General features: G+C 47.2%; 1 protein-coding gene across 1 annotated transcript; it reads left to right on the forward strand.

Moving 5' to 3' along the window:
• On the forward strand, nucleotides 1-26,809 carry gpam (glycerol-3-phosphate acyltransferase, mitochondrial). The gene is made up of 21 exons (XM_036530256.1): nucleotides 1-129; nucleotides 7,692-7,823; nucleotides 8,188-8,307; nucleotides 8,780-8,853; nucleotides 11,782-11,895; nucleotides 12,524-12,673; nucleotides 13,124-13,223; nucleotides 13,578-13,714; nucleotides 14,620-14,719; nucleotides 15,283-15,495; nucleotides 15,723-15,836; nucleotides 16,675-16,760; nucleotides 16,930-17,042; nucleotides 18,081-18,151; nucleotides 18,693-18,957; nucleotides 19,408-19,550; nucleotides 20,444-20,521; nucleotides 21,468-21,605; nucleotides 22,691-22,880; nucleotides 23,381-23,439; nucleotides 23,902-26,809. Exons 2-21 carry the CDS (start codon nucleotides 7,725-7,727, stop codon nucleotides 24,016-24,018), a joined length of 2,481 nt encoding a protein of 826 aa, XP_036386149.1. The 5' UTR covers nucleotides 1-129; nucleotides 7,692-7,724; the 3' UTR covers nucleotides 24,019-26,809.

A 26,809-nucleotide genomic window follows, 5' to 3' on the forward strand; every position in this document is an offset into this window, starting at 1 on the left:
CCTGCTGCAGTGATATTGTTGGAATTGCTGCTAGCACACGGGCTGCCTTGCTGTGTCTTTCAAGGGCGAAAACCGGTGTCATCCTCTGGAAATTAATCAGAGATGGTGCAACGGGAGGTTGTATCTAAGGTAAGGATATAGGCGCGCTAGGGATCATGTTTTATAGACATTGACATTTTTAGCTAGCTGATAGAAGGGAGTCAGACAGCTATTATGAATAGCTATATATTTAGAGGGTACTGCAAGGCAGGGGCCTCTCCAGCTGTAACCGGTTACTGCAAAATGGTCAAGCCTAAATGCTGTCCAGGGAGACTAGTTTACTAGACAGCCTAGCTAGTTTGACAGTCTCAGCTGTAAATTTAGCCGAACGCGAAGGCAGCTAGCTACGTAGCTAGCTAACCCCATCCGAGCGTCCTTTAAAGACAATGAAATAGATAGCTACGTAAGTACGGACGGTAGAGTACATAGTAACAAACATTTAAACTATTTCAAAACGTCAGTTTAATGTTTTAACTTGTCTAAAAGCTTAGTTTAAACATTTAGACTAGTTAGACTACATGTGCATCGCTATTTAGCTTGAAATTTCCGGCTAAGCACGCCATCCTGACAGAGGTCGCCAGCCAACGTTAACTAAATTAGCTTAGTAGCTAGCACTAAGTGGTTATTTTATAAGTATTCTCGTTGTGACTTTAGTGATCATATGAGTGTTGTGATATTATGACACGTTTTAGCAATCATTTGAGAGCTGTAGTATTATGAGCATCGCAGGCGTTTTTACAGAACCAGAAAAACAAAAGGCGCAGCTAGACCAGCTAACTAGGTATTTGACCAGCTAAGATATCTAGCTAGTAAGTCTAGTAAGTTTCTGACAGTGGGTTATAGGCAGTTAGTTATTATAAGTCACCTTGTTTGCATATCTTTAACATAGCGTTGGCTTATTGTGACAAAATCTATTTGTCCGGTTGGTGTAGCTTCCCTTGCTGATCAGTTGCACCAGCTAGACGTCAGCATGCGGGTTTGTTTTTGATAATTATCTTAAAATGTTTGGTAGACAACTAGAAATAGTTTCTTAGTCGGCCAGGTAACTACTGTGCTTAGTTAATGTTAGCTAGAAATCAAATTGTTTATTTAGCTGATCAGCTAACTATTAACTACTACCAGTTATCTCTCGGCTCCATCTGCCCAAGTACGGCTTTGCATTGAAGCTGCCAAATTTAGTCGGCTTTGCGGGACAGATTAACCCACTGCAAGGCCGGCACTCGGTCATTTAGTCAGACACATGAGATTTCCATCGAGAAAAACAGGTCTGAGTGGGCAGCCATGCGGCTTAAATCAGCATGTTTCAGCAATTTAAGATGAGTAATGTGATAGGAATTAAGTTCCTGGTTTGAAACGACGCTTGCTGATCAGTTACGGATGATCGGTTATTTAAAGTTGCAGTCGCAGTTATGGCATAGCCGGTTTGTCACTTCAAGGGACCCGTCTAAATGATGCCGCCAGGGCCGCCTTTCCGTCCGCAGGCCGCCGCCGAGGACTCCCCGAAACGGCGCAGCGACAAAAGGACAAACGCTAAAACATTAGCTCCCCTGTAAATCATTGTGACCCACAAGTCATACCAAAGGCGGATTCGCAGGAACATGTAAAGCGTTATCTATTGGAAATGGGCAGCGGGAATCGTTTTGCATCCGCAAGTTTTTAGAGAAGTCGCTCTGGCACCGGCCCTCTCGGCTCTTTTACTTTGTCCCGTTAGTACTTAACTGCTGTTCACCGTGTTGACCACATTCAATATGCTATAATATTACTTTTTCTATATGACTTGACACTGTAATAAAATGCCTGTTTCTTTTGATGTAAGGAAACACCACATGTGTGATGTTTGTGGCGTTTTCCTCTGCCCAGCTTTTTAAAAACTCGTGATATTCATTTAAACGACTCGATAGCGTGACATACGCAGTGAGTACTACACAGTAACGTCTTTATCGCCCCCAACTTTTGCCGGAGTTGCAGATCAGTATGTAACGTACGTCACGAGAGAAAGTTAGCAGTACGCCCGTTTCCATGACAACTACTGAGGATGCCCGGTCCGCGTGCGGTGTAAGTGTGTGTGTGTGTGTGTGTGTGTGTGACTGCTCTCCTTTTAAAGGGCCGTAGTGGACTTTGGCATGGGTGTGCGATTCGCACTGAGTTGCGCAAAAATGATTCTCATCTGCTGTTGTTTGAACAGAGTAGCTTTCGCCGACAACACAAAAACAAGCTCCGTTTATGTCCTGTCTCACAACCTGGAGTGATAAGCGATGCGTCTATTCAGTGAATGTAGAAGCATGTAGAAGTCAGTCCTGACGAAACGTCAGAGCTCTGTCCATCTGCACTGTGCTCTCCAGAACCACATAGAAAATTAAAGGACTCCATTCTTCACATATTTTATCCTTAGTAACATTGCCACTGTGTGGTAGAGGTAGAGTTATTACATTGACATGAGTTATGTAGACAGCATATTTACACACATTATGACTTTCCCTTTTGTCTTTTGGATTCCTGTGGGTTCCATGCACAGTTCAGACCTCTGATTGCTAATTTACTACCTGTCAAATTCTGAATGCCTGTGCTTTTGAAAACCAAAGTATTTTCCTTCTGTGGAATCAAGTCATTTTTAATGTGTGCTATAATGTGCTATTAATGAAAGGAAGGAAAAGGAAGTTTGAAGTTTGTACAGTTCTTTTATATTAGCATAACATGTGCAGATCCTGTAGCGCTGTGAGTGGATGAGGAAGAACAGTGGGAGGTGTGTGTCCATCGTGCGGGTTCTGAGCTCAGTAAGGGCTTCCTGCAGGTCCATGGAGTCTTTGTCCAGCAACACTGGACCTCAGGAGATCCTGTTTTTGTTCTCTCTGTCACACCCTTTTATACTCTCACACACACACACACACCACCCGCTCTCTCACTTTTTCTCACCCTCTGCCGTTGCTTAGTAACCTTGTTTGTTTGTGTGTGTGGATGAAGCAGGAGAGCCATGCTTTGCATCCCCATTTTTAGATCTCCAAACTGCAGTCAAGGTTATGCCCCCACATGATGGAATACCTGTGATTGTGCTGATAATGTGGATTATTGTTGTTATATATTTGTTTTGCTGGGGGCAAGGGGGGGGGGACTTGCAGCACACTGCACGGATCAAATAATATCTCTTATAAAATGTTGCATTTTAGTAAAATTTAGGAATAAGGCCTAACATTAAAATTTAATTTAAATGAAATCATAGTAAGTGGACACTCCGATACCCCAGTGGGGTGGTGGTTAGGGGTTTGGAGCTGCTCATGCATGTGCTGTACAGCCCTTTAGCCTGGTGTTCTAAATGATGTTACCTTTTTTTTAAATACAGCTTTAAGATTAGGTAAGCGCTAAGTATTGATTTTCCACACATCAAATACAAATAGGTGGTAACGATGGCGCTTAATTGTTTTGTCAGGAGGAAGTGGAAAATGTTGGGCTAACCTGCATGATTAAAAACATAGCGCCTGTGGAAAGGTCCCTGAGGCAGCGGGCCGAACCGGGCCCAAACGGTACCTCAGGATCTACAGGATTGATAGAGGGGCAGCACTTCCACTAACCCCGGGGTTTCTGTCCCCTGAAAGAGCGGCTCTCTCTCTGTGTACAGGGATAGCTGCGTTTGCTCCATATTCACTTGCATTATGCAGGATTTTTCATTCTTTCAGTCGTCTGAATTCACAGTAGATCTTATCTCACAGTCAGCAGCAGCAGGACCGCTGAAGAGACAGCTTTCTGCTCTGTCTGTGTAAAATAAATGGCCGGTTCTGCACTCCGCTGGAGGGGTCAGTCGCTGTGTCGCAGAAACGTTTCACACACTTATCACTCAGTATGCCGCAGGCTCATTTTATGTCCATTTGTCAGGGAGCTGAAGCACTTGCACAAATCGTTAGTCATGAAGCACAGAGTCTCCTCTCCCGGTTTAGCGTTTTCATTCATAAAGAGATTCCCACAGAATGTGACCTAGTTTTAAAGCCGTGAGATTGGAAGGCGATTTGATTTTGAGCTTAATTAGATTAGAGATGACCCGCAGCAAATGGAGGCATTGTTTAAGTTGTCTAAAAAAAAAAAAAAAACAGTCCACATAGAAATCATCACACTGAGCTGGGAATTATTTTCAGATCAGAACAGCGAGGACATTTTTTTCTTCTTCAAGTCTAGAAGTAACAGCTGAACTGGATCAGTCATATTGAAACGACATTCTTGTCATAGACCTGTCACATAAAAAAACCTTTTCATAAAAACTTTTCATAAAAGATTACAGCCATAGTGTGCATTACTGAAGGCTCAGCTGGAGAATATGGGTGTTTATAAGGGTGAAACATGCTCATTCATTCTATAAATTCCCATAGCAACAAAAGAACATGTGATGTGGCAAAATTTCACTTTGATATCGCAGATCATTTCTGAAACGGGGCTTATGCAGTCTGTTAGAGTAACATTAGAGAAGCGGAAAGGTGCACCCTTTTAAGAGTAACTCTATTTGCTGGTTATTAAACAGCAGAACTGGAAGAGGAACAGAAATGTACACACGCACAGTTTGGATCAATGTGTTTTTGTGCTGCAGGCTTTGTGGTGTTTGGGCCTTGCAGAGTTCTCTCGGTCCTTCCTACATTAGCGGCAGCGTCTGTGAGAGAGCTGGCAGCTGGCTCTGTTTTTTGGCACGTGCATGCCCGGCAGCTGCACCGAGAGCACACCGAGAGCACACCGAGAGCACACCGAGAGCACACCGAGAGCACACCGAGAGCACACCGTGAGCACACCGTGAGCACACCGTGAGCACACCGTGAGCACACTGTGAGCAACGGTCCGAGTGCAGCGTGAGTCGGGGAGTCCGCTTCTCAGCACAGCGTCACCACGTTCACCGCTGGTGAGCCGGAGGAGAGCAGAAGTTGCCGTTTCTGCTGCGCCACAAGCTGCCGAAACAGGAAGTGCCCTCGAGGCGTGAAAGACATCACTTGGGTATGAAGTTTTTCCGGCGGGGTGCTTGTGAGGAACGCTGTGAGCTGCAGCGGGCCAAGCTGAGCTCCCCTCCCAGGACATCCCAAAGCGGAGAGACGCGCCCCACGCACTGTGCCCCGGGCAAAGGAGGCTGAAGTGGAAAGGACTCTGCACAGCCTGCATTCAGTTGCAGGTGTTGGCCTCTCCTTTTTTCTGCTGTTTCACCTGGTTTTGCATTGTGGGTCAGGGCGGGGCTGGAGCCGGTCGTTCCTGTAGCCTGCGTTGCGTTGAAGCTGATGGCTGGGACACATCTGTGCTTCTGTGCTGTGCTACACAGTGAAGGAGGCGTGTGCTGAGTGTCATGCAGCAGGAACCTCTCCTGAGTTCTGTGCCGGGGGGGGGGGGGTGGGACAGGCAGTTGTCCCTCGGTCGGCTTTGGGGGTGTAATGATGCATAGATTTCGACACATTGACACGAAGCATCAGTACAGCTGTATCGAAGTTGCATGCGAGAAACGGTCCATGCTGTTCATTTTTAATTTATTTTATTCATATTAACACAGATTTTGGATGAAGCTAGAGAGCTTGCATTAGTCCTGCGCCTCAACTGTCCATTGCTGTTCCTCAGACTGACATGCTATTGCAAGGGCATATAATGAACTAATGCTTACATACTCTATATATCTTTAAAAGCATAGAATAATGTTAAGGTTATGTTGAATAGTATCAGTACACTGAATCAAAGTGAGTTATACTCTGATGTATTGTCTTGTTGCTTAGGCATTGAGATTGTGTGGTATCATTGTTAAGACAGAGGTTTACACCCTTGTTAGGCTCAGACTCCAGCTTTGTCCGGCAGCGTCAGAGAGAGAGAGAGAGAGAGACGAGTGAAGGCTGTCTGACTGACACGTTTGGGACGTTTGGGCCTCCTGCACTGTTTCCTTCCCTGGGTGTCCATGCTTTGTTTTTGGGTGCTGGTTTGACCTTGGCAGGCTGTGCTGCTCTGAGAGTTTCTCTCTGCAGGCATCCGGAGCGGGAGCGCGTGCGAGTTGCTTAATACCTGCTGCATTTCGTTTACGACGCTGTGCAGTCTGTCAGGGCGATGGAAGGGCAGGACAGAGGGGGAGCGGCCCCTATAAATACCCCCAGCGTCTGCGGCGCCGCTGGGGAGCCACGTGCCGCCGCTCCCCTCCGTCTCTCCTCCGGCTCGGCTCCCGCTCTCCGGCAGCTCCAGCAGCTGCTCCGGCGGAAAGGGAGAATGTGAAACTCGACCGGCGCGCCGATCCTGTGAGGAGCGGATTGGTAGCAGTCCAGCTGCCGTGCGGTGACCGGGCTGGAGGCTCGTCGGCCATAACCTGAGACAGGAAACACGATCACGTGAAGGAAGGTCATGCAGTCAGCTGGTAGCATGTAAAAAGAGAAAAAAAAGGTGTAAAAATGGGTCACCTCCAGGTGACCTGCCAGGTGTTCCCATGTGTTTTAGGAGCAGCGGGAGGCGCTGGTTGCACCTGCTGATCTCCCAGAAATAGGGGTGTGGAACCCGCCTCACGTGACGAGCTGGGTCCGCTGAATTGCGGCACGTGGGGTCTGTATTAACGTTACTAGGGAGAAGGATGATTGAGCATTGGCATGATAGCAGTATTAACAATCCACAGAAGCTGGAAGTGCTTTTAGCTGGGCAGAGTGTGTGTGTGATGTGCACCCCCCCTGTGGGGAGGGGGCGGGTGAGTTCGACCCCGCCCTCCTGCGAGCTGGAGAAGCTGGTGCACCTGATTTAGGAAGCCGATTCCGCGGAGGTGCGCCGGCCGTAAAATGTCCTGTAGTTTGTGGGAGTGAGGGGAGTGAGAGAGAGGGACGTCACCAGAGCAGCTGTGAGAACACCGAACGGCACGTGTGAAAGTCCTGAAGCAGCTTATCGGTATATGAGCGTTTGATGTTGCTCTGTTTTAGTGTAGTTCCTGACTGGCCTGAGATGGTGAGTTATGGAGACCCCGACAGTCACGCTCTGTGTCATGGCTCTAAATGCCAGTCTGCAGCCTGGGAAACTTTCATTTAGAGCTGAAACGGACCACACCAGTGGTGTATGGCGTGTTCATCATAATCGTTCAGAATTGCATACCCAGGAAGCCTTCTGTAGTGTGACATTTTGCTTGTTGTGCGTTTATGCATCTTCATATGAAGCAGTTGCGTTCAAGTGAGTTTCTCCAGGACAGAGCAGGAGTGTAACAACTGACTAGAACCTGCGACCCTCTGGCTACAGGAGCAGCTCCCAAACCCTTCCCACAGTCACAGTGTGGTAATGAGGTACTGACACCCTGCCGGTCCCCATGAGAGCAGGTCTGCTCTGTGTGTCCACAGTGATGAGAGGAGGGATCAGTCTGTCCAGGCTGTGGTGTGGTGTGGTTGGGCAGAGAGAGTGGCAAATGGCATTGTGGGTAAGGACTGATACAGTGCGACAGCAGGGTGAATACACCCCCCCCCCCCCTCAGAGTGCGGTGCTGCTAGGTTACGCCCCCAGTGTCAGCCCCAGCCCCGGAGGCGAGGATGACTAAGTGTCTCTGCTGGGGCTCTCTGCCCGGCGGCGTTGCTGTGGAAACCGTGTTTGCACTGTACTTATTTTATCGGCTCCGTGATGGGATCGTTGGGTTCGTCTGCCCGGTGCTCCGTGCGCGTGCTTTATCTGATGCTGAAATGCGCTCTCCCCCGCAGGTCCATTGCTGGTGTGTGATATAAACGGAGCCGATGGAGGTCGTGGTCTCTTTCGGGGCGCAGGACAACGTGCTGCTGGCCAACAGTGCCGAGCAGAGTGGCAACCGCTGGAAAACACCCACCGACGATCCTGTAAGGAATTATCATTATTGTTATTATTATTATTACTGTTATTATTATTGTTAATATTAGTAATAGTAGTAGTAGTACTTGTAATTAGTAGTAGTTAGTAGTACCGTTATTTTGTAAGATTCTGATGAAATGATTATAAATGGCATGGTACTCTCTCCAGATTCAGCTTTCATACTCCTAATCCTCTAACTGTAACGTTTTTGTTTAAATGAGAAATACTGGCTGAGCGTAAATCAAACAGTCAGTCAATCAATCCGACAATCTGATAACAACCACAAGGGCCCGAGGCAGCCTGCCACCCTGCAGTGAACCTTACAGTGACCCCTGCAGTGACCTCTCCTGTGCCCCCCCCCCCCCCACCCAGGACCGCAGCTCCAGCCCCTGTGTCCTGCGCTCGGTCGCTACCTCCTGGAAGGAGGGGCTCCTGAACAGGAAGAGGCCATTCGTGGGAAGGTGCTGTCACTCATGCACCCCTCAGAGTCAGGTAACGCCCACTCACAACTCTCCACCAATCAGCGTGCAGCAAGAAAAGGCAGGGATCCTAAGCTTTGTGTAAGCTTTAGTTTCGTTACATTCATTTGGCAGGGGGCCGTGTCCAGAGCGACCTCCAGCATAGGAGATTAGTAACATGGAATAATGTAAGGCTATTGCAGTGTTTGTTAAATAAAACAGTAAAAATAGAGTACAGCGACTTAGTCTTCAGGTTTGGTGGAGAGAGCGTCTCTGCACCATGACACACTCACCTCCAGAACCCCACTGTGGGACAGCAGGAAGATCTTGCTCAAATCACTCTCGAGAGTATCTCTGACCTCACCACGGAGGCATGCACAGCGTCCGAATTCTGCTATTTCCTTCCTGTTGGTACTCCCTCCCACATTAAGCATGTTAAGTTGAAGCGGGTGCTCCTCCGGTCTGAAGGAGGTGGCCCTCATGGCTTCCCTTTGTTTGGTTTCTAGGAGAGGCTGTTCAATTCCAGCATCCCCTCCCTCGGTCTGCGCAATGTGATTTACATCAATGAGACCCACACCAGGTAGACAGTACACATGAGTGTTAATGTGCATGCGTGCGCGTGTACACGTGAGTGTGTGTGCATGTGTGTACATACAGTGCTGGCCAAAAGTATTGGCACCCCTGCAATTCTGTCAGATAATGCTCAATTTCTCCCAGAAAATGATTGCAATTACAAATGTTTTGGTAGTAATATCTTCATTTATTTTGCTTGCAATGAAAAAACACAAAAGACAATGAAAAAAAAATTAAATCAATTATCATTTTACACAAAACTCCAAAAATGGACCGGACAAAAGTATTGGCACCCTCAGCCTAATACTTGGTAGCACAACCTTTGGACAAAATAACTGCGAACAACCGCTTCCGGTATCCATCAATGAGTTTCTTACAATGCTCTGCTGGAATTTTAGACCATTCTTCTTTGGCAAACTGCTCCAGCTCCCTGAGATTTGAAGGGTGCCTTCTCCAAACTGCCATTTTCAGATCTCTCCACAAGTGTTCTATGGGATTCAGGTCTGGACTCATTGCTGGCCACTTTAGAAGTCTCCAGTGCTTTCCCTCAAACCATTTTCTAGTGCTTTTTGAAGTGTGCTTTGGGTCATTGTCCTGCTGGAAGACCCATGACCTCTGAGGGAGACCCAGCTTTCTCACACTGGGCCCTACATTACGCTGCAAAATTTGTTGGTAGTCTTCAGACTTCATAATGCCATGCACACGGTCAAGCAGTCCAGTGCCAGAGGCAGCAAAGCAACCCCAAAACATCAGGGAACCTCCGCCATGTTTGACTGTGGGGGCCGTGTTCTTTTCTTTGAAGGCCTCGTTTTTTTTCCTGTAAACTCTATGTTGATGCCTTTTCCCAAAAAGCTCTACTTTTGTCTCATCTGACCAGAGAACATTCTTCCAAAATGTTTTTGGCTTTCTCAGGTAAGTTTTAGCAAACTCCAGCCTGGCTTTTTTATGTCTCTGGGTCAGAAGTGGAGTCTTCCTGGGTATCCTACCATAGAGTCCCTTTTCATTCAGACACCGACGGATAGTACGGGTTGACACTGTTGTACCCTCGGACTGCAGGACAGCTTGAACTTGTCTGGATGTTAGTCGAGGTTCTTTATCCACCATCCGCACAATCTTTCGTTGAAATCTCTCGTCAATTTTTCTTTTCCGTCCACATCTAGGGAGGTTAGCCACAGTGCCATGGGCTTTAAACCTATTGATGACACTGCGCACAGTAGACACAGGAACATTCAGGTCTTTGGAGATGGACTTGTAGCCTTGAGATTGCCCATGCTTCCTCACAATTTTGCTTCTCAAGTCCTCAGACAGTTCTTTGGTCTTCTTTCTTTTCTCCATACTCAATGTGGTACACACAAGGACACAGGACAGAGGTTGAGTCAACTTTAATCCATTTTAACTGGCTGCAAGTGTGATTTAGTGATTGCCACCACCTGTTATGTGTCACAGGTAAGTAACAGGTGCTGTTAATTACACAAATTAGAGAAGCATCACATGATTTTTCAAAGGGTGCCAATACTTTTGTCCGGCCCATTTTTGGAGTTTTGTGTAAATTGATACTTGATTTGACTTTTTTTTCTTTCTCTTTTGTGTTTTTTTATTGCAAGCAAAATAACTGAAGATATTACTACCAAAACATTTGTAATTGCAATCATTTTCTGGGAGAAATTGAGCATTATCTGACAGAATTGCAGGGGTGCCAATACTTTTGGCCAGCACTGTATGAGTGTGTGTGTGAGACAGCACCTGTGTTTGTGGGCAGCACGCACCCAGGGCTCCTGCCCTGTGTGAAACTGTGGAAACCCGAAGCGTGTGAATAATTCAGTGCGTTTGTCAGTGGATGGGTTTCTGCTGGTGTCCGATAGCTGCCCTCTGCTGTGGTCAGGCCTCAGCACACACACACACACTACCGGAGTTATTGTATTTTGTTTGTTATTTGTCTTATACAAGTTGATAAAAGCAAGCTGTCCGCAGCAGTTGCTAATTAGGTGGCTGTTGACTGCAGGCCACTCAGCATAGTGAGGAACTCGGGTCTTAGGGAGGCTCCTGAGCCAGATTGTTAGCAGCTGACGCAGTGAAAAGAAATAGGAGAAAAGGTGTGGAGTAAGAGAGAACTCACACTGACACTGGCTCTGCTGAATCTGATCTGTCTTTACAGCGCAGGGTACTTTTACTCTGTTTCTTTTTCTCAGAATTAGGTTCAAATTTTTATTTTCTGTCAGATGCCAACATTTGTCTTATTGTATTTAGTCGTAACGTTTACTTAAAATACAAAAATTGTCAATCTGAATGAAGTTTCACAGATATAGTTTTTTATGGCCAATACCAATGGCTGTTTTTTGTTTTGTTTTGTTTTTTTTTTTATAATGCTGAATTACAGCCACAGAAAGCAGGCATCATGAGTCGAGGGGGAAATTTTATCAGCTTCTTTCCACCCCATTCAGATTTATTGGTCAATCTGTAATTCTAACACAGTTGAATATGCAATTAATCTCAATTAATGATTGAAATTGTAAGATTAATACATTTACTAAATAAAGTATATGTACACATAGCAATGAGATATGAATAAACTGTTAAAGGCAGATGGTCGTCTATACCATTTAAGGCACCTAACCTAAGGCGTGTGTACGTGAGTGTACATGTGAATGTGTATGTATGTGTACATGTGAGTGATTGTATATGTGTGCGTGTGTGTGTGTGTGTGTGTGTGTGTGTGTGTGTGCATGCATGTGTGTGCGTGTGGGTGTGTGTGTTTGCTGTAGATTAGATGTGTCCTAGATGGTGTGGTAGCTGTGCTGAGTTGTGCTGTGTGGTGACTGTGCTGTGCGTCAGCTGTGCTGTGGCTCTGTGCTGTGTGGTGACTCTGTGCTGTGCGTCAGCTGTGCTGTGTGATGACTCTGTTGTGACTCTGTGGTGCTGTGGCTCTATGCTGCAGACACCGCGGCTGGCTGGCCAGGAGGCTCAGCTATGTGCTGTTTGTCCTGGAGCGTGATGTGCAAAAGGACATGTTTGCCCGCAACATGGTGGAGAATGTGCTCAATGACGGCAGGTTAGTGAGACATATGCACCCTGACAACACCAGCCCCGTCAACACTACACCCTGACAACACCAGCCCCGTCAACACTACACTCCGACAACACCAGCCCCGTCAACACTACACCCCGTCAACACTGCACCCTCATAACAGCACCCCCATCAACACTACACCCTCATAACAGCAGCCCCCGTCAACACTACACCCTGACAACACCTGCCCCATCAACGGTTACACCCTAACAACATCAGCCTCATCAGTGCTTCACCCTGACAACACCGGCCCCGTCACCACTTCCCCATCAGCTCTGACTCTATTAGTAATAGCCTCATCATCACTATTTCCCACCAACACCAACTCCATTGACACCGTTTTCCATCAAGACCGGCTCCATTAACACTTTCTTATCAACACCAGATCCATTAACACTGTTTCCCGCCAACACTGGTCAAAATAAGAAGTGCCCACCAAAAGTGTCAGGCATGGCAAGGGCATGGTTGCGTAACTGAGTAGTTGTTGAGTTTTAAAGACTCTTGAAGCTTAACAGCTGTGACTTCTCTGGGAATCGAGCACACAACCTTTGCGCTGCCTTTGCCTTGCTTTGCACAAACCCCTCCCTCTGTATTTGCATTCCTTTTTAAGGGTGGAAAGTTCCATTGTAGAGGTGGCCAGAGAGGCCAGCCCTGCTGCCATGGAACCGGGCGTGGAGCAGAAAGCAGTCAGCAAAGTAAGGCGAAAAGCTCGGGGAATCCTGCAGGAAATGGTGGCCAACATATCACCAGCATTCATAAGGTACACCTCCACCTACCTACACCTGCCCCTACCTGTCAAGTGAAAAACCTGTAGAGTGACACACTGGCCCGATGCCTGCTGCTGTTGACCAATAGCAAAACAGCGTTGGGAGAAGAATGCTGGCTTTACTTCAGTTCTTATAAATGTTTTTAATAGGCCAATACATGTCAGAGAAAATAATGCACTTATCCATGAAGCAGGAGAAGTAGGGAGAAAATAAGTTCTGGAGAAAACCAAAAAAAGTAAATAATCACAGGATGACATTTTATCTTGAAATCAGACCCTCCCCGATGACATTTCTGAGGTGTTCTGTGATTTTTTTTTTCTTTTTTTTTTTTTGAATGAGACACGTTTTCTGCTGTAGAGTCTCGTGGCCTGCTTACCTGATGTAGTTTCTTCAGCAAAGGCAGCGTGTTTCCGAATGAGTGTTTTAAGAATGGCTCTCCTCAGGCTGACTGGCTGGGTGCTGCTGAAGCTCTTCAATGGGTTCTTCTGGAGCATCCAGATCCACAAGGGCCAGCTGGAGATGGTGAAGAAGGCAGCCACAGAGGTATCCATCTGCACCGCAGCCAATCAGCGCTCAGCTTACATGCAGTGTACATTGACACAGCTTTTCATTGGTGTTTGCGTTCGAGAGTTTTCACTGGCTCTGCCTCTCTCCTGAATGAGGGAGTAAGGGCCAGCATTGTTGGGCAGTGGGAAGGGAGCAGATTCAAACCGCAGGGTTAAGTGTTTGACACTCATGCCCGACACTGTTATAACCGTGAGCAGTGCACACTGTTTGAGCCGCCTCTGGAGATCCCCTGCCACTGTCAAAACGAAAAGCGGCGATATGTTCTGTCTCATTGTGAATATTCATGAGGGGGTGTGGCCACAGGTGGTGACTGTCTCCTGTCTGTTTCAGCACAACGCCCCCCTGGTCTTTCTGCCTGTGCACAAGTCCCACATAGACTACCTACTCATCACCTTCATCCTCTTCTGTCACAACATCAAAGCACCGCACATTGCTGCCGGCAACAACCTCAGCATCCCCATCTTCAGGTGAGAGCACCTGCGTCTGCTGTGTAATTGTGCTGATTCGATCAACTGATCGGTCAGCCAGTGAATCAGCCGGTCAGTCTGTCCATCAGTCGGTCTTCAGTTCGCTGACCACTAAAGGGAATTCACTGTCTGTGGTAGCAGTGTGTAACTGCTGTGTATTCTGTGTTCAGTCCTCTGAAAAGGTCCCTTGTGCCTGAGATTTAGATGACGCACCCAGGAAAAGGTTTTGGATGGCCATGGCCAGGAGTTATAAAGGAGCTTTTTAAGTGACACTCACTTGGTGTACTGTGCTTGCAGCATCCAGACCTTTTCCTGGGACTTTTTTTTTTTTTCTTTCAAATAATTTCTACTTTTATTCTGGAAAACAAATTTTAATTTTTTTAATGCTTGTTAAATTATAATATTAAGTCCACCACTCGTGAAAGGACCCAAGGCGTGCTTCAGAATGGCCACAGGTTGTCTAGGCAGCAGGACAGGATCCCTGGCTTTCTGCACTTTGAGGTGATCTGTGGAATTTTCTATGCTGCGCTTTCAAAAACAGAGCCCAGCTTCAGCAGAGCTGCACAGAGACCTGCCTTCAGCGCGGTCGTCTCTGTGACTGCGCAAGTGAGAGGGCATTAGAGATAAAACGTTTTTCATTTGTGGATTGCTATTGCCCATTTCTGTGATGCTAAATCTTTGTTTATCATTATTTGTCGTGGGAGCCTGTTGAGGTCACCAGCTCTAATGAAAATGCTCCAATCCCATGAGTCATGGCGTTTGCTGTACTTCAGATGACGGAGCAGAGCTGGCGGTCCCTCGAGCAGGGGTTTCAGCTGTGATCGGGCTGGTTACCTGCACCTTGTGCAGCACGTTCCTGCGTGTCGGAGCCGAGGGGCTGACTCTGTGGTTCTGCTCTCTTTCAGCACTCTCATCCGCAAGCTGGGCGGCTTTTTCATCCGGAGGAAGATGGACGACTCCGCCAATGGGAAGAAGGACATCCTGTACAGGGCTCTGCTGCACTCGGTACGTCCCGCGGCGCGGCCCCGCTCGGGGTGGGGGGGGGGGATCAGTGTGCGCGCCCGTGGGGCTCTCCCCAACTCTGTGCTCCCCTGCAGAGGGAGAGATTCTCTGAGGATCAAACTGTGCAGACTCTAACACAGAAAATCGGACCCCCCCCCCCGGTTAAGGGTTTGAATTGGCTTCATTAGTGTAACTGTGCGTGACAGTTACTCTGGGTTGCCAGAGCATTTAGGCCATGAGCGAATAGGATTGCCCCTCTCTCAATAGCTCATGGTGGTAATGGTGTTACAGGTTAAATCATCAGCAACATAGTGTGAATCAAAAGGAACAAATTGCTTAGAGTATGTAATAACACAATACGTATAACACAATACAGTATAATAAAGCTCTATCTCTCTCTCCTTCTCTGTCTCTGTCTCTCTCCTCCCATTTCTCCCCCCTCCCTTTTTCTCTCCTTCTCCCCCCTCTCCCTGCCTCTCTCTCTCTCCCCCTCTTTCTCCTTCTCCCCCCTCTCCCTCCCCCTCTCTCCCTTCCTCCTGCTCTCTCTCTCCTCCTCCCTCCTTCAGTACACTGAGGAGCTGCTTCGTCAGCAGCAGTTCCTGGAAATCTACCTGGAGGGCACTCGGTCCCGCAGTGGGAAGCCGTCCCCGGCGCGGGCGGGCATGCTGTCTATTGTGGTCGACTCTCTGTGTGCCAGCACCATCCCCGACGTCCTCATCGTCCCTGTGGGCATCTCCTACGACCGCATCATCGAGGGCAATTACAACAGCGAGCAGCTGGTATGGGCACACGCACACGCACACACACTCACACACTCACACACTCATCCACGCTCATGCAGACATGTTCATATGCACATCATGCACACATGTAAACACACGCTCATATATATGCATACATACTCACATCTCAGATCAGTACACTTCTACATTATGGTAAGAGCAGTGTGCGACTTTTGTGTAAACTGGATAGGACGCTAAGTCTGTATGTTGTTATGCTGGGTTAGGGCAAGCCCAAAAAGAATGAGAGCCTGTGGGGCGTGGCCTGTGGAGTGTTCCGGATGCTGCGCAAGAACTACGGCTGTGTCCGGGTCGATTTCACACAGCCTTTCTCCCTCAAGGTGAGTTAACGAGTCCACCCTGTTACACCTCATCCTGCCTGTTACAATACATCCCCCCCGTTACACTTCATCCTGCCTGTTACAATATATCCCCCCCGTTACACCTCATCCTGCCTGTTACAATACATTCCCCCCGTTACACCTCATCCTGCCTGTTACAATATATCCCCCCGTTACACCTCATCCTGCCTGTTACAATACATTCCCCCCGTTACACCTCATCCTACCTGTTACAATACATCCTGCCCTGTTACACCGCATCCTGCCCTGTTACATTGCATCCTGTCTGTTACACCACATCCTGCCCTGTTACATTGCACCCTGCCCTGTTACACCACATCCTGCCCTGTTACATTGCACCCTGCCTGTTACACCACATCCTGCCTGTTACACCTCTTGTGAGTGTTAGCACTGTAAGGGCCGGCACCTCGGCATTTGCTTCTGCGGCACACATGCATGTAAATATCAGTTGGCTTTGGGAGTGTCTCATTTTCTGATTCCCACACTCCCCTCAGAGCTCTTTGACAGTGCAATAGTGAAAATGTACCACTAATACATTTTATTTGATGGATTAGTTGAAGGTTATTAACCGATACGTCACTGATACATCACAGTCACAATGCATGTACCGATGGATAGATGTGTGAATTTATAACATGGTTATCTACCTTGGTTGGTTATGTACCTTGTACATCAGCAGTGCCCCAACTTGGAATCAAACATTTGGGTTACAGGCTTTACCACTGTGTTGCAGTGGTGCCCCACTCCGTATGAATGAGTGAATGAATGAACACACCCTCAGCAGTGCTGATGCACCTTTCCCCTGTGTCTGTTGCAGGAGTACCTGGACACCCAGCGATCAAGGCAGCTTCCTGCTCCCCTTTCTCTGGAGCAGATCCTGGTCCCTACCATTATATCAGCGCAGTATGTACCCCTGTACCATTAACTCAGCACAGTACATACCCCTCTACCTTCGCCTAATGGCATGTCAGGTTTTTGATTGGCAGTTTGAGTTTGTGTAACACTCTGAGGCGGAGTTACGATGCTGCGTCTGGTTTTTGATTGGCTGTTTGTGTCGTCTGTGTGTGTGCAGGCCCGACCAGCCCCTCGTCAATGGAGTGGAAGAGGAAGCGGGCTCCAGAGAGCTGTCCGATGAGCCCTGGAGAAGGCAGGTCATCGCCAACCTGGCCAAGCACGTACTCTTCAGTAAGGCCCTGCACCAACCACACGCATGTCCCGAAGGCAGCTGCTTTTTGTTCAGCCAATCACATTCTTTGCTGTCAATCATTCTGGTTTCCTGTTTGTCACTCTTGGCTCACTAAGATACTTTTATTCTCAGCCAGTCAAATTTTTCCTCAGCAAGAAATTGTTTTCCTTCACCAGTCACATGCACTTTTTATTCAGCCAATCACATCTTCACTGAGTCCCGCTTTCCTCTTCCAGTTGAGCGCTGTTCACCTTTAAGTCAGATTCACAGCCAATCATACTCTTGCCTGAGATGGCCTGTTACTTTTAGACCAATCACATGCTCCCCTGTGAGATGGCGTTTCATCCAGTCAGCTCTGCAGTGTTAGTGTCAGATGAGCCTGAGTGAGTGGTATTGGACACATCTGCTGGAAAGGACAGCAGGAGCAGAAGCGGATAGCAGGAGTGGAATTGCAATATCAGTAACGGCCACTGTAAATGATTAATACCAAGCCTAACGCCTTGCTAAAAGCAGCCTCTCATCCAGGGTCAGTCAGAGGGAGCAAAATCTCCTTAGGGGTGCATGGGGTCCTTGAAAATCTTTGAAAACGTATATATCCTGAGAACAGCGGGAAAGGTGTTGAATATCTCACTGTCCTTGAGTGGAGGGCAGGTTTTCTCATTCAATCCCTGTTCATTCCTGTCACGTTCTGTTTGGGGGAAAAGATCCGATAACACTTCTGTACCGGCCGGCAGGATGATAACCACAACCGTCCGTCATCTGAATGCAGACCAGTTTCAGTTCTCGCACATGATTGATCCATGGGCCAGTTTGGTCATGCTTTTCTTTTTTTTATGTTCTGTTTTTTGAATTTATAATGAACTTGGTTTTCAGCAGACTCAACTTACAAACATTTCTGCTGAGCAAACTTCTAATGAGTTACAGTGTTCAGCAACAAGTGTACAGGCAGGCAGGGTTTGAACAGTAACAGACTGCCTGCACGGGTGTTCTGCTGCTGCCCTGGTTTCTGCCACTGATTCCTCTGCCCTCTCTTTCAGCCGCCAACAAGTCCTCCGCCGTCATGTCCACCCACATCGTGGCCTGCCTGCTGCTGTACCGGCACAGAGAGGTAGGGCGGCGCCACCAGCACACCATTGCACTGCATACCTCTGGCGGCCTGCACCTGGCACTGCCAGCCAAAGTGTTTCACGTATTTTACATTGCTCGCAAGAATGCACTGCAAAGGTGCAGCCTGGCCCCAGAGCATTGTGGGTAGTGTCTCCCTTCCCACCAGTATGGTACAGGATATCATAATCAAATAAAAGTGCTATTAAGTGTTTAAATAAACAATTAAACAATGAGATTAATAAATATTTAAAATGACACATTTAAATAAATAAAGGCAAAAGGCCTGGCATTTGGTGCTGTTTTGAAAAGTACATTCTAAGTATTTACTTATTTCAACATGTATTTATTTCGGTTTGTTTTATATATTTATGTTGCTCAATAACGAGTTGGGTAATATTAATAAATCAAAGTCAATATCAATAAACGGGATGTGTCCATCAAAGGCAGTAGGTGGGATCAGGAAGGCCATTGGATGATACCGGTGGATCTCCTGTAAGCAGGCTGCAGGTTTTTGAATGGGCTTTGCCGTCTCGCTCTGCCAGGGCGTGGTCCTGTCCAAGCTGGTGGAGGACTTCTTCAACATGAAGGAGGAGATCCTTTCACGGGACTTTGACCTGGGCTTCTCCGGCAACTCGGAGGACGTGGTCATGCACGCATTGCACTTGCTGGGCAACTGCGTAACCGTGACGAGCGCCAACCGCAACACGGAGTTCATCATCGCCCCCAACAGCACCGTCAACGCCCTGTTCGAGCTCAACTTCTACAGCAACGGCCTGTTCCACGTCTTCATCACCGATGCCATCATAGGTACCGGCACCCGCTGACAGCACGCGTGTCGCTGTAGTGTAGGCCCTGTTCCCACTGACTCACCTTAGCTGCAGGTCAGCTATATCTGAGGGGTTCCCACTGACTCACCTTAGCTGCAGGTCAGCTATATCTGAGGGGTTTCCACGCACCCACCTTAGCTGTAAGTTAGCTGTACCTGAAGCATTTCCACGCAACCACCTTAGCTGTAAGTTAGCTGTACCTGAAGCATTTCCACGCATCTACCTTAGCTGTAAGTTAGCTGTACCTGAAGCATTTCCATGCACCCACCTTAGCTGTAAGTTAGCTACACCTAAGGCAGAGGAGTGGGATTTGAGTATCATGTGCCCCTGAAGAAGGTTACTCTCCAGCTCTCGTATCGTGGGATGAAATGCTCTAGTAGGGAGGCACCGGAGCCTAAAGATGCGGTTTGTTGGGGCTTGTTTTTCCCAGCATGCAGTGTGTTGGCGGTTCTGAGAGAGCAGGTGGCAGAGGCAGAGCAGGGGTCCTCAAAAACACTGCTCAGCCAAGAGCGTCTCATCAGGAAGGCCGCTGGACTCTCCCACTTCCTGTCCAACGAGGTGGCCGTGGCGCTGGTGAGTACTGCGCAGCCTCTCTCCCGCTTCCTCTGTCACTGTGTCTGTGCCACCTGCTGGCTGGGGGTGTAACTGCAGCATCACAGAACCAAATCCCCTGTCCCAGCTCTCCTGTTTAAGGTCTTTGCACACACTTGCACGTTGAGGTTTGTAGCTTTTGGGTATTCGCTGTCGCTCTGTTGTGGCATTGGTTGTGAAATGCTGTGTTTCTTTGGTTAAGTTTTTGGGGTCTCACTGATCTGCACAGCTGCTCAGTTCTTGAGACGCTCCCTTTATAGAGGTGTATCTGAAAAAGTGTAGCACTGCCAAACCGGGACTGCATACGTGCTTGTTGTGGATATAAATTATCATATTCCCTTTGCTTGTGAGTGTAGGCAGAACAGTTTCAAGGGGCAAAAAAAGTGGGAAAAAGTGTTTTAGATCAGCGCTAAATGCAAACGTGTACAAGGCCTTACTGGTAAGCCTCTGGCTCCACCTACTGGCTCAGTATGTAACTGCATCAAATCTGAGCAGTCCTTCATTGATGAATAGTTTCCATAGGATTTTGTTTAGCTGTTTTTCTGCACAGCATTGTCTGGTTCAGAGGAATGTTTTAAGAGAGTGTTTGTACTGTCACTTTTTGCTGAAGTTTGGACCATTGTAAGATTGTGTGACCTGTTAACTTGTTCAGATATAGTCATGCATTGTCTGTATGTGCTGTAAGTTATTATATCCACTTATATACATTTGCTTTTATAAACACATGACTCATACTGATGTGGGTAAGAGTGTTTGCCATATGTCCATGTCCATTATAAGGTAATTGTGAGATAATATTATTATATGATTTGTCTGTTCAGTGTGGTGTGTACAGTCTTGAGTGATGCTGAATTTGCTCTGTGTCCCAAACACAGCCCTGTCAGATGATCTATCAGGTGTTCCATGATGCTGTGAGCCGGTTAATCCAGTACGGCGTTCTCTATGTGGCAGAGGTAAATCGTGCTCACAGCCTACTCCATTTCCTCATCTCCTTCACTGTTTGCTGGAAGAATCATTCTGTTACTGCCCAAGCGCACATATCTGTCTGTACTCGACTGTGCGATCATGTCTCTGAGTGTCAATGACTGCGGTCAGTCTTTGCTGTAATGACTGTGTGGTCATGTCTCCCGAGTGTTAATGACTGCGGTCAGTCTTTGCTGTAACGACTGTGTGGTCATGTCTCCGAGTGTTAATGACTGCGGTCAGTCTTTGCTGTAACGACTGTGTGGTCATGTCTCCGAGTGTTAATGACTGCGGTCAGTCTTTGCTGTAACGACTGTGTGGTCATGTCTCCCGAGTGTTAATGACTGCGGTCAGTCTTTGCTGTAACGACTGTGTGGTCATGTCTCCCGAGTGTTACTGACTGCGGTCAGTCTTTGCTGTAACGACTGTGTGGTCATGTCTCCCGAGTGTTACTGACTGCGGTCAGTCTTTGCTGTAACGACTGTGTGGTCATGTCTCCCGAGTGTTACTGACTGCGGTCAGTCTTTGCTGTAACGACTGTGTGGTCATGTCTCCCGAGTGTTACTGACTGCGGTCAGTCTTTGCTGTAACGACTGTGTGGTCATGTCTCCCGAGTGTTAATGACTGCGGTCAGTCTTTGCTGTAACGACTGTGTGGTCATGTCTCCCGAGTGTTACTGACTGCGGTCAGTCTTTGCTGTAACGACTGTGTGGTCATGTCTCCCGAGTGTTAATGACCGAAGGTGTGTTTGTACTTTAACAACTGCATGGTCGTGGTCTCTGCTCTGCTTACAGTAATTGTGGCTGTGTGCTGTTATGACCATGCAGTCATATGTCTTATACTCTCATGTCATTGATCCTGTGTCTTTACGTTCTGATGGCGTTGTGGCCATACCACTACACTCCCCTGACCGTGTGGTCATGTCTCTGCGGTCAGGAGGACCAGGAAGAGCTCAGTCCCAGCCCCACCGATGAACCCTGGCCCAAGAAGTTCCCCGAGCCCCTCTCCTGGCGCAGCGATGAGGAGGACGAGGACAGCGACTTCGGCGAAGAGCAGAGAGACCGCTACCTGAAGGTATACCCCGTCCTAGGGAAAGAGAGGTGGATTCTTCACTGTCCATGTTAGATTCCATCCAGCGGGGATGGTTTTAGGTGCCACGCCTGAGAATGATCCATTCGTAAAGGGCATTCATGCATTACATTATCTTAGTCATTTAGCAGATGCTCTTATCCAGAGCAAGTTACATATGTTGTAATTTTCACATGTTATCAGTTTATAAAGCTGTATATTTTCTGAGAAAATTCTGGCTTAAGTACCTTGCCCAAGGGTACAGAGGCAGTGCCCCAGTGGGGACTCGAACCAGCAACCTTTTGATTACAAGCCCCGCTCCTTTTCACCATGCTACACTGCTGCCCCTGTCAGCTCACACCACAGAGGTATAAATGCTTAAGTCCACATCAGTCAACAAGAAAACCCCAGAAGTAATAGATGGGTGCAATACCCACAGTCCTCTGCTACACAGAATTCAAAGGCTCATTATTTATTTTTTTTATTTTTATAATTATAATTAAGTTTTTTTTTTTTTTATTATTCTTGCCTATTAGCTTGTGGAGTTCACAGAAGTAGTAGTGGGCACTGTGTCTGTTCACCTGGCTGAGCCAGCCTCAGGCCCCTGTCCAAAACCCATTTGTTGGTGTCTTTATATTAGCAGACTTGAGCGCAGAGTAAACCAATCTGGGTGCTGATTGCTTCAGTTGTGTCCTTGCAGACCTCAGACCGTGCAGGTCTACTTCATCTGCTCCTAGCTCCAGCTGATCAGCTGATCACTGTAGCCGTGCACTCAAAGTGTGACCCAAACACCCCAGTAGGATGATCCTGATAGGCTTGACTTATTCCTGGTGGCTGCACTCTGAGTGGTGAAATGCCTGGGACATTGAGTACTTGGTCACCCTAGTGTATTAGCTTATAATAAGAATGCATCCAATCATTTAGAGCTTTGATATAACAAAAAAAAGCAGAAATATCCCTGTCAGGGTCAGGGTAGTTTATTCCTGTTCTAACTACAACATGTTTACACCCATTAAAGTCTGACCACTGTCTCTGACCACAGGGACTCCCTAACCCCTGACCGTTCTCTGACCGTTTTCTGACCGCTGCAGGTCAGCATGTCCCCGGAGCACCAGGAGTTTTTCACGTTCCTGCAGCGGTTGCTGGGCCCGGTCCTGGAGGCGTACAGCGGCGCAGCGATCTTCGTGCACGGCCTGCACCGGCCCGTCGCCGAGAGCGAGTACACGCAGCAGCTCTTCCGATACCTGCTCACCCGCACCGAGAAGAAGGTGGCTGCCTTCGGTGAGTCCCAGCACACACCCGGGCGAGGCTTCCCTCGCTTTTCCATTTATTTGCGCCCGTCGGACCCGGATGGTGTAACCTGAAGGTTGCAGCTGTGACTCCTACCTGGGGCGCTGGGCTTATACCATCCAGCAAGGTAGTTAATCTGAAATGCTGTAGGAACTGTAGGCAATACGTGAATATGCCAGCTGCTTAAGCCTGTGATGAGGGCATCCAGTAAGCAAATAACTTCTCATATATTAGCTTCTTTTGTAAGGTGTGTGTGTGTGTGTGTGTGTTTGTGTGTGTGTGTGTGACTGTGTGAGAGTGTATGTGTGTGTGAGTTCTGGATAGTAAATTGAATTATTGTCCTAAAAAGATGTCCAGCCATAATAACAACCGGTGATTAATTGTCTAGCCATGATAATAATAGTATTAATAACAATAATGATCATGTTGTACAACAATAGTCTCGAGAGAAATGAAAGTGCTGTTGCCCTAACTTGCTCTCCTTCTTTTAGGGGAAAGTGCGACACACTACCTCGTGAAGAACACAGTAAGAACATTCAAGGAGCTGGGGGTAAGATGAGCACGTTTATGACTTAAGCACGTTTATGAAGGCGTTCGTCAAGATAAGCATGTTTATCAAGATAGTTCATGTAGGAATCTGTCACAGTGATGTGGAAGGCCCATTTTGCAAGAGGATAAAAGAGGCCTAATACTTGAATCATCTCTTATTTAGAGCCTGTGTGCTTCCTGTCTTACAACCAACTAAGAAGCAGATACAGTCTCTTGCTTCTGTAGTAACGCATGAATGGTCTCATATTTCAAAACCTGTACGTCTTATTACTGTAGGTTAAATCATATGTGGTTACTGTGTTACATTCATAAATAATCCCATAAACATACTGATCAGTTCTCACCTCTGTACACAGAATCCCCCTTTGTTGGCTGAAGGGTGTCATGTTGTGAAAGTACATGTTTGTTTGCTGATCGCTGTGATTGACAGGAGGGGTTAACTCCGCCCATTTTTGCCCCGCAGGTCCTGAAAGAGAGACGTGAGAACAAAGTCCAGGTCCTGGAACTCAGCAGCACCTTCCTACCTCAAGCAAACCGAACCAAGCTCCTGCAGTACATCCTGGACTTCACTCTCCTGTAACGCGCAACTTAATCCTCACTACGCCATGAGAACGCGCACACACACACACACACACACGCACACACACACGCACACACACTCTGCAAAAAGGGCTTTTGCTGGCTAGTTTAAAAAGGGTGCTATTCTATGGCAAAGCTTTACCTAGAAGTGCCTTCATAAAATTAATACGTTGGAAAAAAAAAGAGGCTTTTATTCAGTCTTCCTCCTGATGAGATGTTCAAAATGTGACGTGCAGCTAATCACTCAGAGCAGTGTGGTGCACCTGCTGCAGCCTGTGATTGTGCTTTTGAGTGTTTTGCCAGTGAAAGCCCTGACTTTTAATTTGCTCTGTCTTTTAACTGCTAGAATGACTTTTTATTACTCTATGGTGTTTAGTCGCTCTCTAGGACATGAATGTCATGCTTTGCACAGAACTGGTTGCCTTCAGTGTAAAAATGCTGAATGTACATTACCGTCATAAAAGACGAAGATTATGACAATAAATTACAATAATGATAAAACTATGATAAATGACGATAATCAAGGGCATTTTATTCTGTACGCTTGTGACGCATGTCTCTAGAAGATTTTAAAAACAATGAAATCTCAAGGCTCCTCCCCATCACCACGGAAATGTTATTATTTAAAAAAAAAAAAAAAAAAAGATGCGTGTAGGTTTGGGTTTCGAGCGTAAGGGCGATGCGGGCCTCGGAGGGTGTGAGCTCTCAGGTGCAGGGGTGTGTCCTGCAGAAGACTAGCGGTGTTTACTGTGAGCAGCAGAGAGAGCAGGGTTTGGGAGGGCTGGGTGTGTCCTCTTGGCCCCAGCTTGGGATGTGGATGGCAGAGCAGTCAGTATGGGGCATTGTCAGTGGTGGTAGGCTACTCTCTAAGATTTGGCAGGTTCTCGATTTTATGAGCGCTGCTTCCTGTCCGCTGGCGTTGAGATCATGGCCAGCGTTGTGCGTTAGGTTCTGTCAGCGTTGCTGCGACATTGTGGTGATGCTTCTGCAATGTTGCAGAGGGCTGCAGTTGGATGTGAGCTTCAAGTGTTGCTACACAGAGCAGTCCAATGAGCAAGAAATGTGTCAGTGTTAGTCATTGTACAACAGAGCAGAGCTTGTTTGTGGTTTTGTGTGTGTTACATTTCGCTTGTGTGTCATAGTAAGCACTCTTTCTTCACGAAGATGGTGGAGGGCAGGATTCTCTTTTTTTTGTCTACTTCCTGTGTTGTTCATTCGTGTCTTTTTCAGTTCTTTTGTCTTAGCGTATTCCTCTTGACTAGGTTTTGCAGTAGAGCGTAGCCATAGAGCAGCGAACGGAAGCATGTGGTTTAGTAAGAATAGTAAGCATGTGAAATGCGAAATCTCCCATGAATGTGAAGACTGGCAGTTGTCTGTGATATCAACATCAAGGTGTCCAATCAGAGATTCAGTCCTCAGAGTGTGAGAAGGTTGGTTTAAAATGGGGACTGCCAGGCAGTCATCTGTTACAGAAGCCATGACTGCAGCTTGTTTAATAATGGATTACGATATTTCAGAACAATTTTTTTTTTAATAAACTAAAATCACCTCAGTCCAGTCTTGAAATGACAAATAAGAGAATGCACTTTTAATAATAATGACAGATGGTGATGATTGATTCCCTTTTGTTCCATGCTAATACCGTGAGTTTAATCTGCCCTGAAGATAACTCCAGCGGACTAGAAAGAAGTTTTTCCCCTCATAACTTTGGTAGAGGGGCTGTGTCTGGCAATGAGTCTTTAAGTTTGTTTCCTGTTTGGAAGCATTATAGATATACAGTCTGACCACACAGAAGACCTAGACATACACCAGCTGACTCTGTGCAGTTCCTAACAGACTGGCACCTTGCTGGAGTCGTAGGCTGCTTTAGGATAAAAAATGGTTTGATTCATGTGCGGATGTCTTTATATACCCGCACATATACTGTATGTTTAGCACATTTAGTAAAATTTGTGAATGAACAGTTCAACAGTAAAACCCAGGGTCAGTTCTTGTTTGGCCATATGATGCATGTACAGGAATCACTTCTTCTGAAACCCCCCATCCAGAGGCCTCACTAAAATAACTGGGCATCTTGTGTGTGTGATGTCATAAAGGATGGGCCAGGGAGAGATGAATAGCATTTTTGATGTCACAGTAGTGAGACCCTGCCCGTTGCTACAGTAACCCCCATTGTTCCACTCGGAACCCCTGAGGCCTGGTCCTGCTGGCATGTCTGCATTTGTGGAACAGGAATGCATTTTTAACTCGTTTATGACTTATAAGCCATACACTGTAATGACTACTGTGAAAACCTATGCTCTCTCACCTCACCAGCCATGATATGACCATGCAAGTCTTGTTTGCATTTCTCATTATGTTGTGTCAGGATTTTCTCCGAACTGAGTTTAACTTATTTCGTAGATGTTGGGTGGGGGTGGGGTTTGCATTATCATCATCTAGCGCACAAGGCAGAGCATCTCCTTTGTAAAGGCCGGATATGCTCTGATCTTTTTCCATGACTGCAGATGTTTGAAAATGGGTGTTTTCTCTTTGAGCTGAGCTCTGACCGTTGAGCTATGCCTGCATGGATAGTGTGTACCGCAGTCTGGGGTTGATGTTGGCTTGTGGGATAATGCTGAAGGTGGAGCATGTGGCACACCCTGCCTCCATGTTGAGGAACAGTTTTTCACTGTGCACAAAGATCTTACCTCACAGGAAATACGGAGCACACACACCTTGCACAGTGGTATTGGTGTATGGAATTGTCGCACAGTTGGTTTCAGTCGGGTGGTTTGGCTGCGGGCAGGGCT

Source organism: Megalops cyprinoides, chromosome 1 (assembly GCF_013368585.1).
Source record: "Megalops cyprinoides isolate fMegCyp1 chromosome 1, fMegCyp1.pri, whole genome shotgun sequence".
NCBI lineage: Eukaryota > Metazoa > Chordata > Actinopteri > Elopiformes > Megalopidae > Megalops > Megalops cyprinoides.

Bases quoted from the DNA above. Each gene is read 5' to 3' on its own strand.
- gpam (XM_036530256.1), top strand. From the start codon at position 7,725: ATGGAGGTCGTGGTCTCTTTCGGGGCGCAGGACAACGTGCTGCTGGCC. The intron at 13,715-14,619 runs GTGAGAGCACCT...GCTCTCTTTCAG, and splicing joins CTCAGCATCCCCATCTTCAG to CACTCTCATCCGCAAGCTGG. The intron at 19,551-20,443 runs GTGAGTACTGCG...TCCCAAACACAG, and splicing joins ACGAGGTGGCCGTGGCGCTG to CCCTGTCAGATGATCTATCA.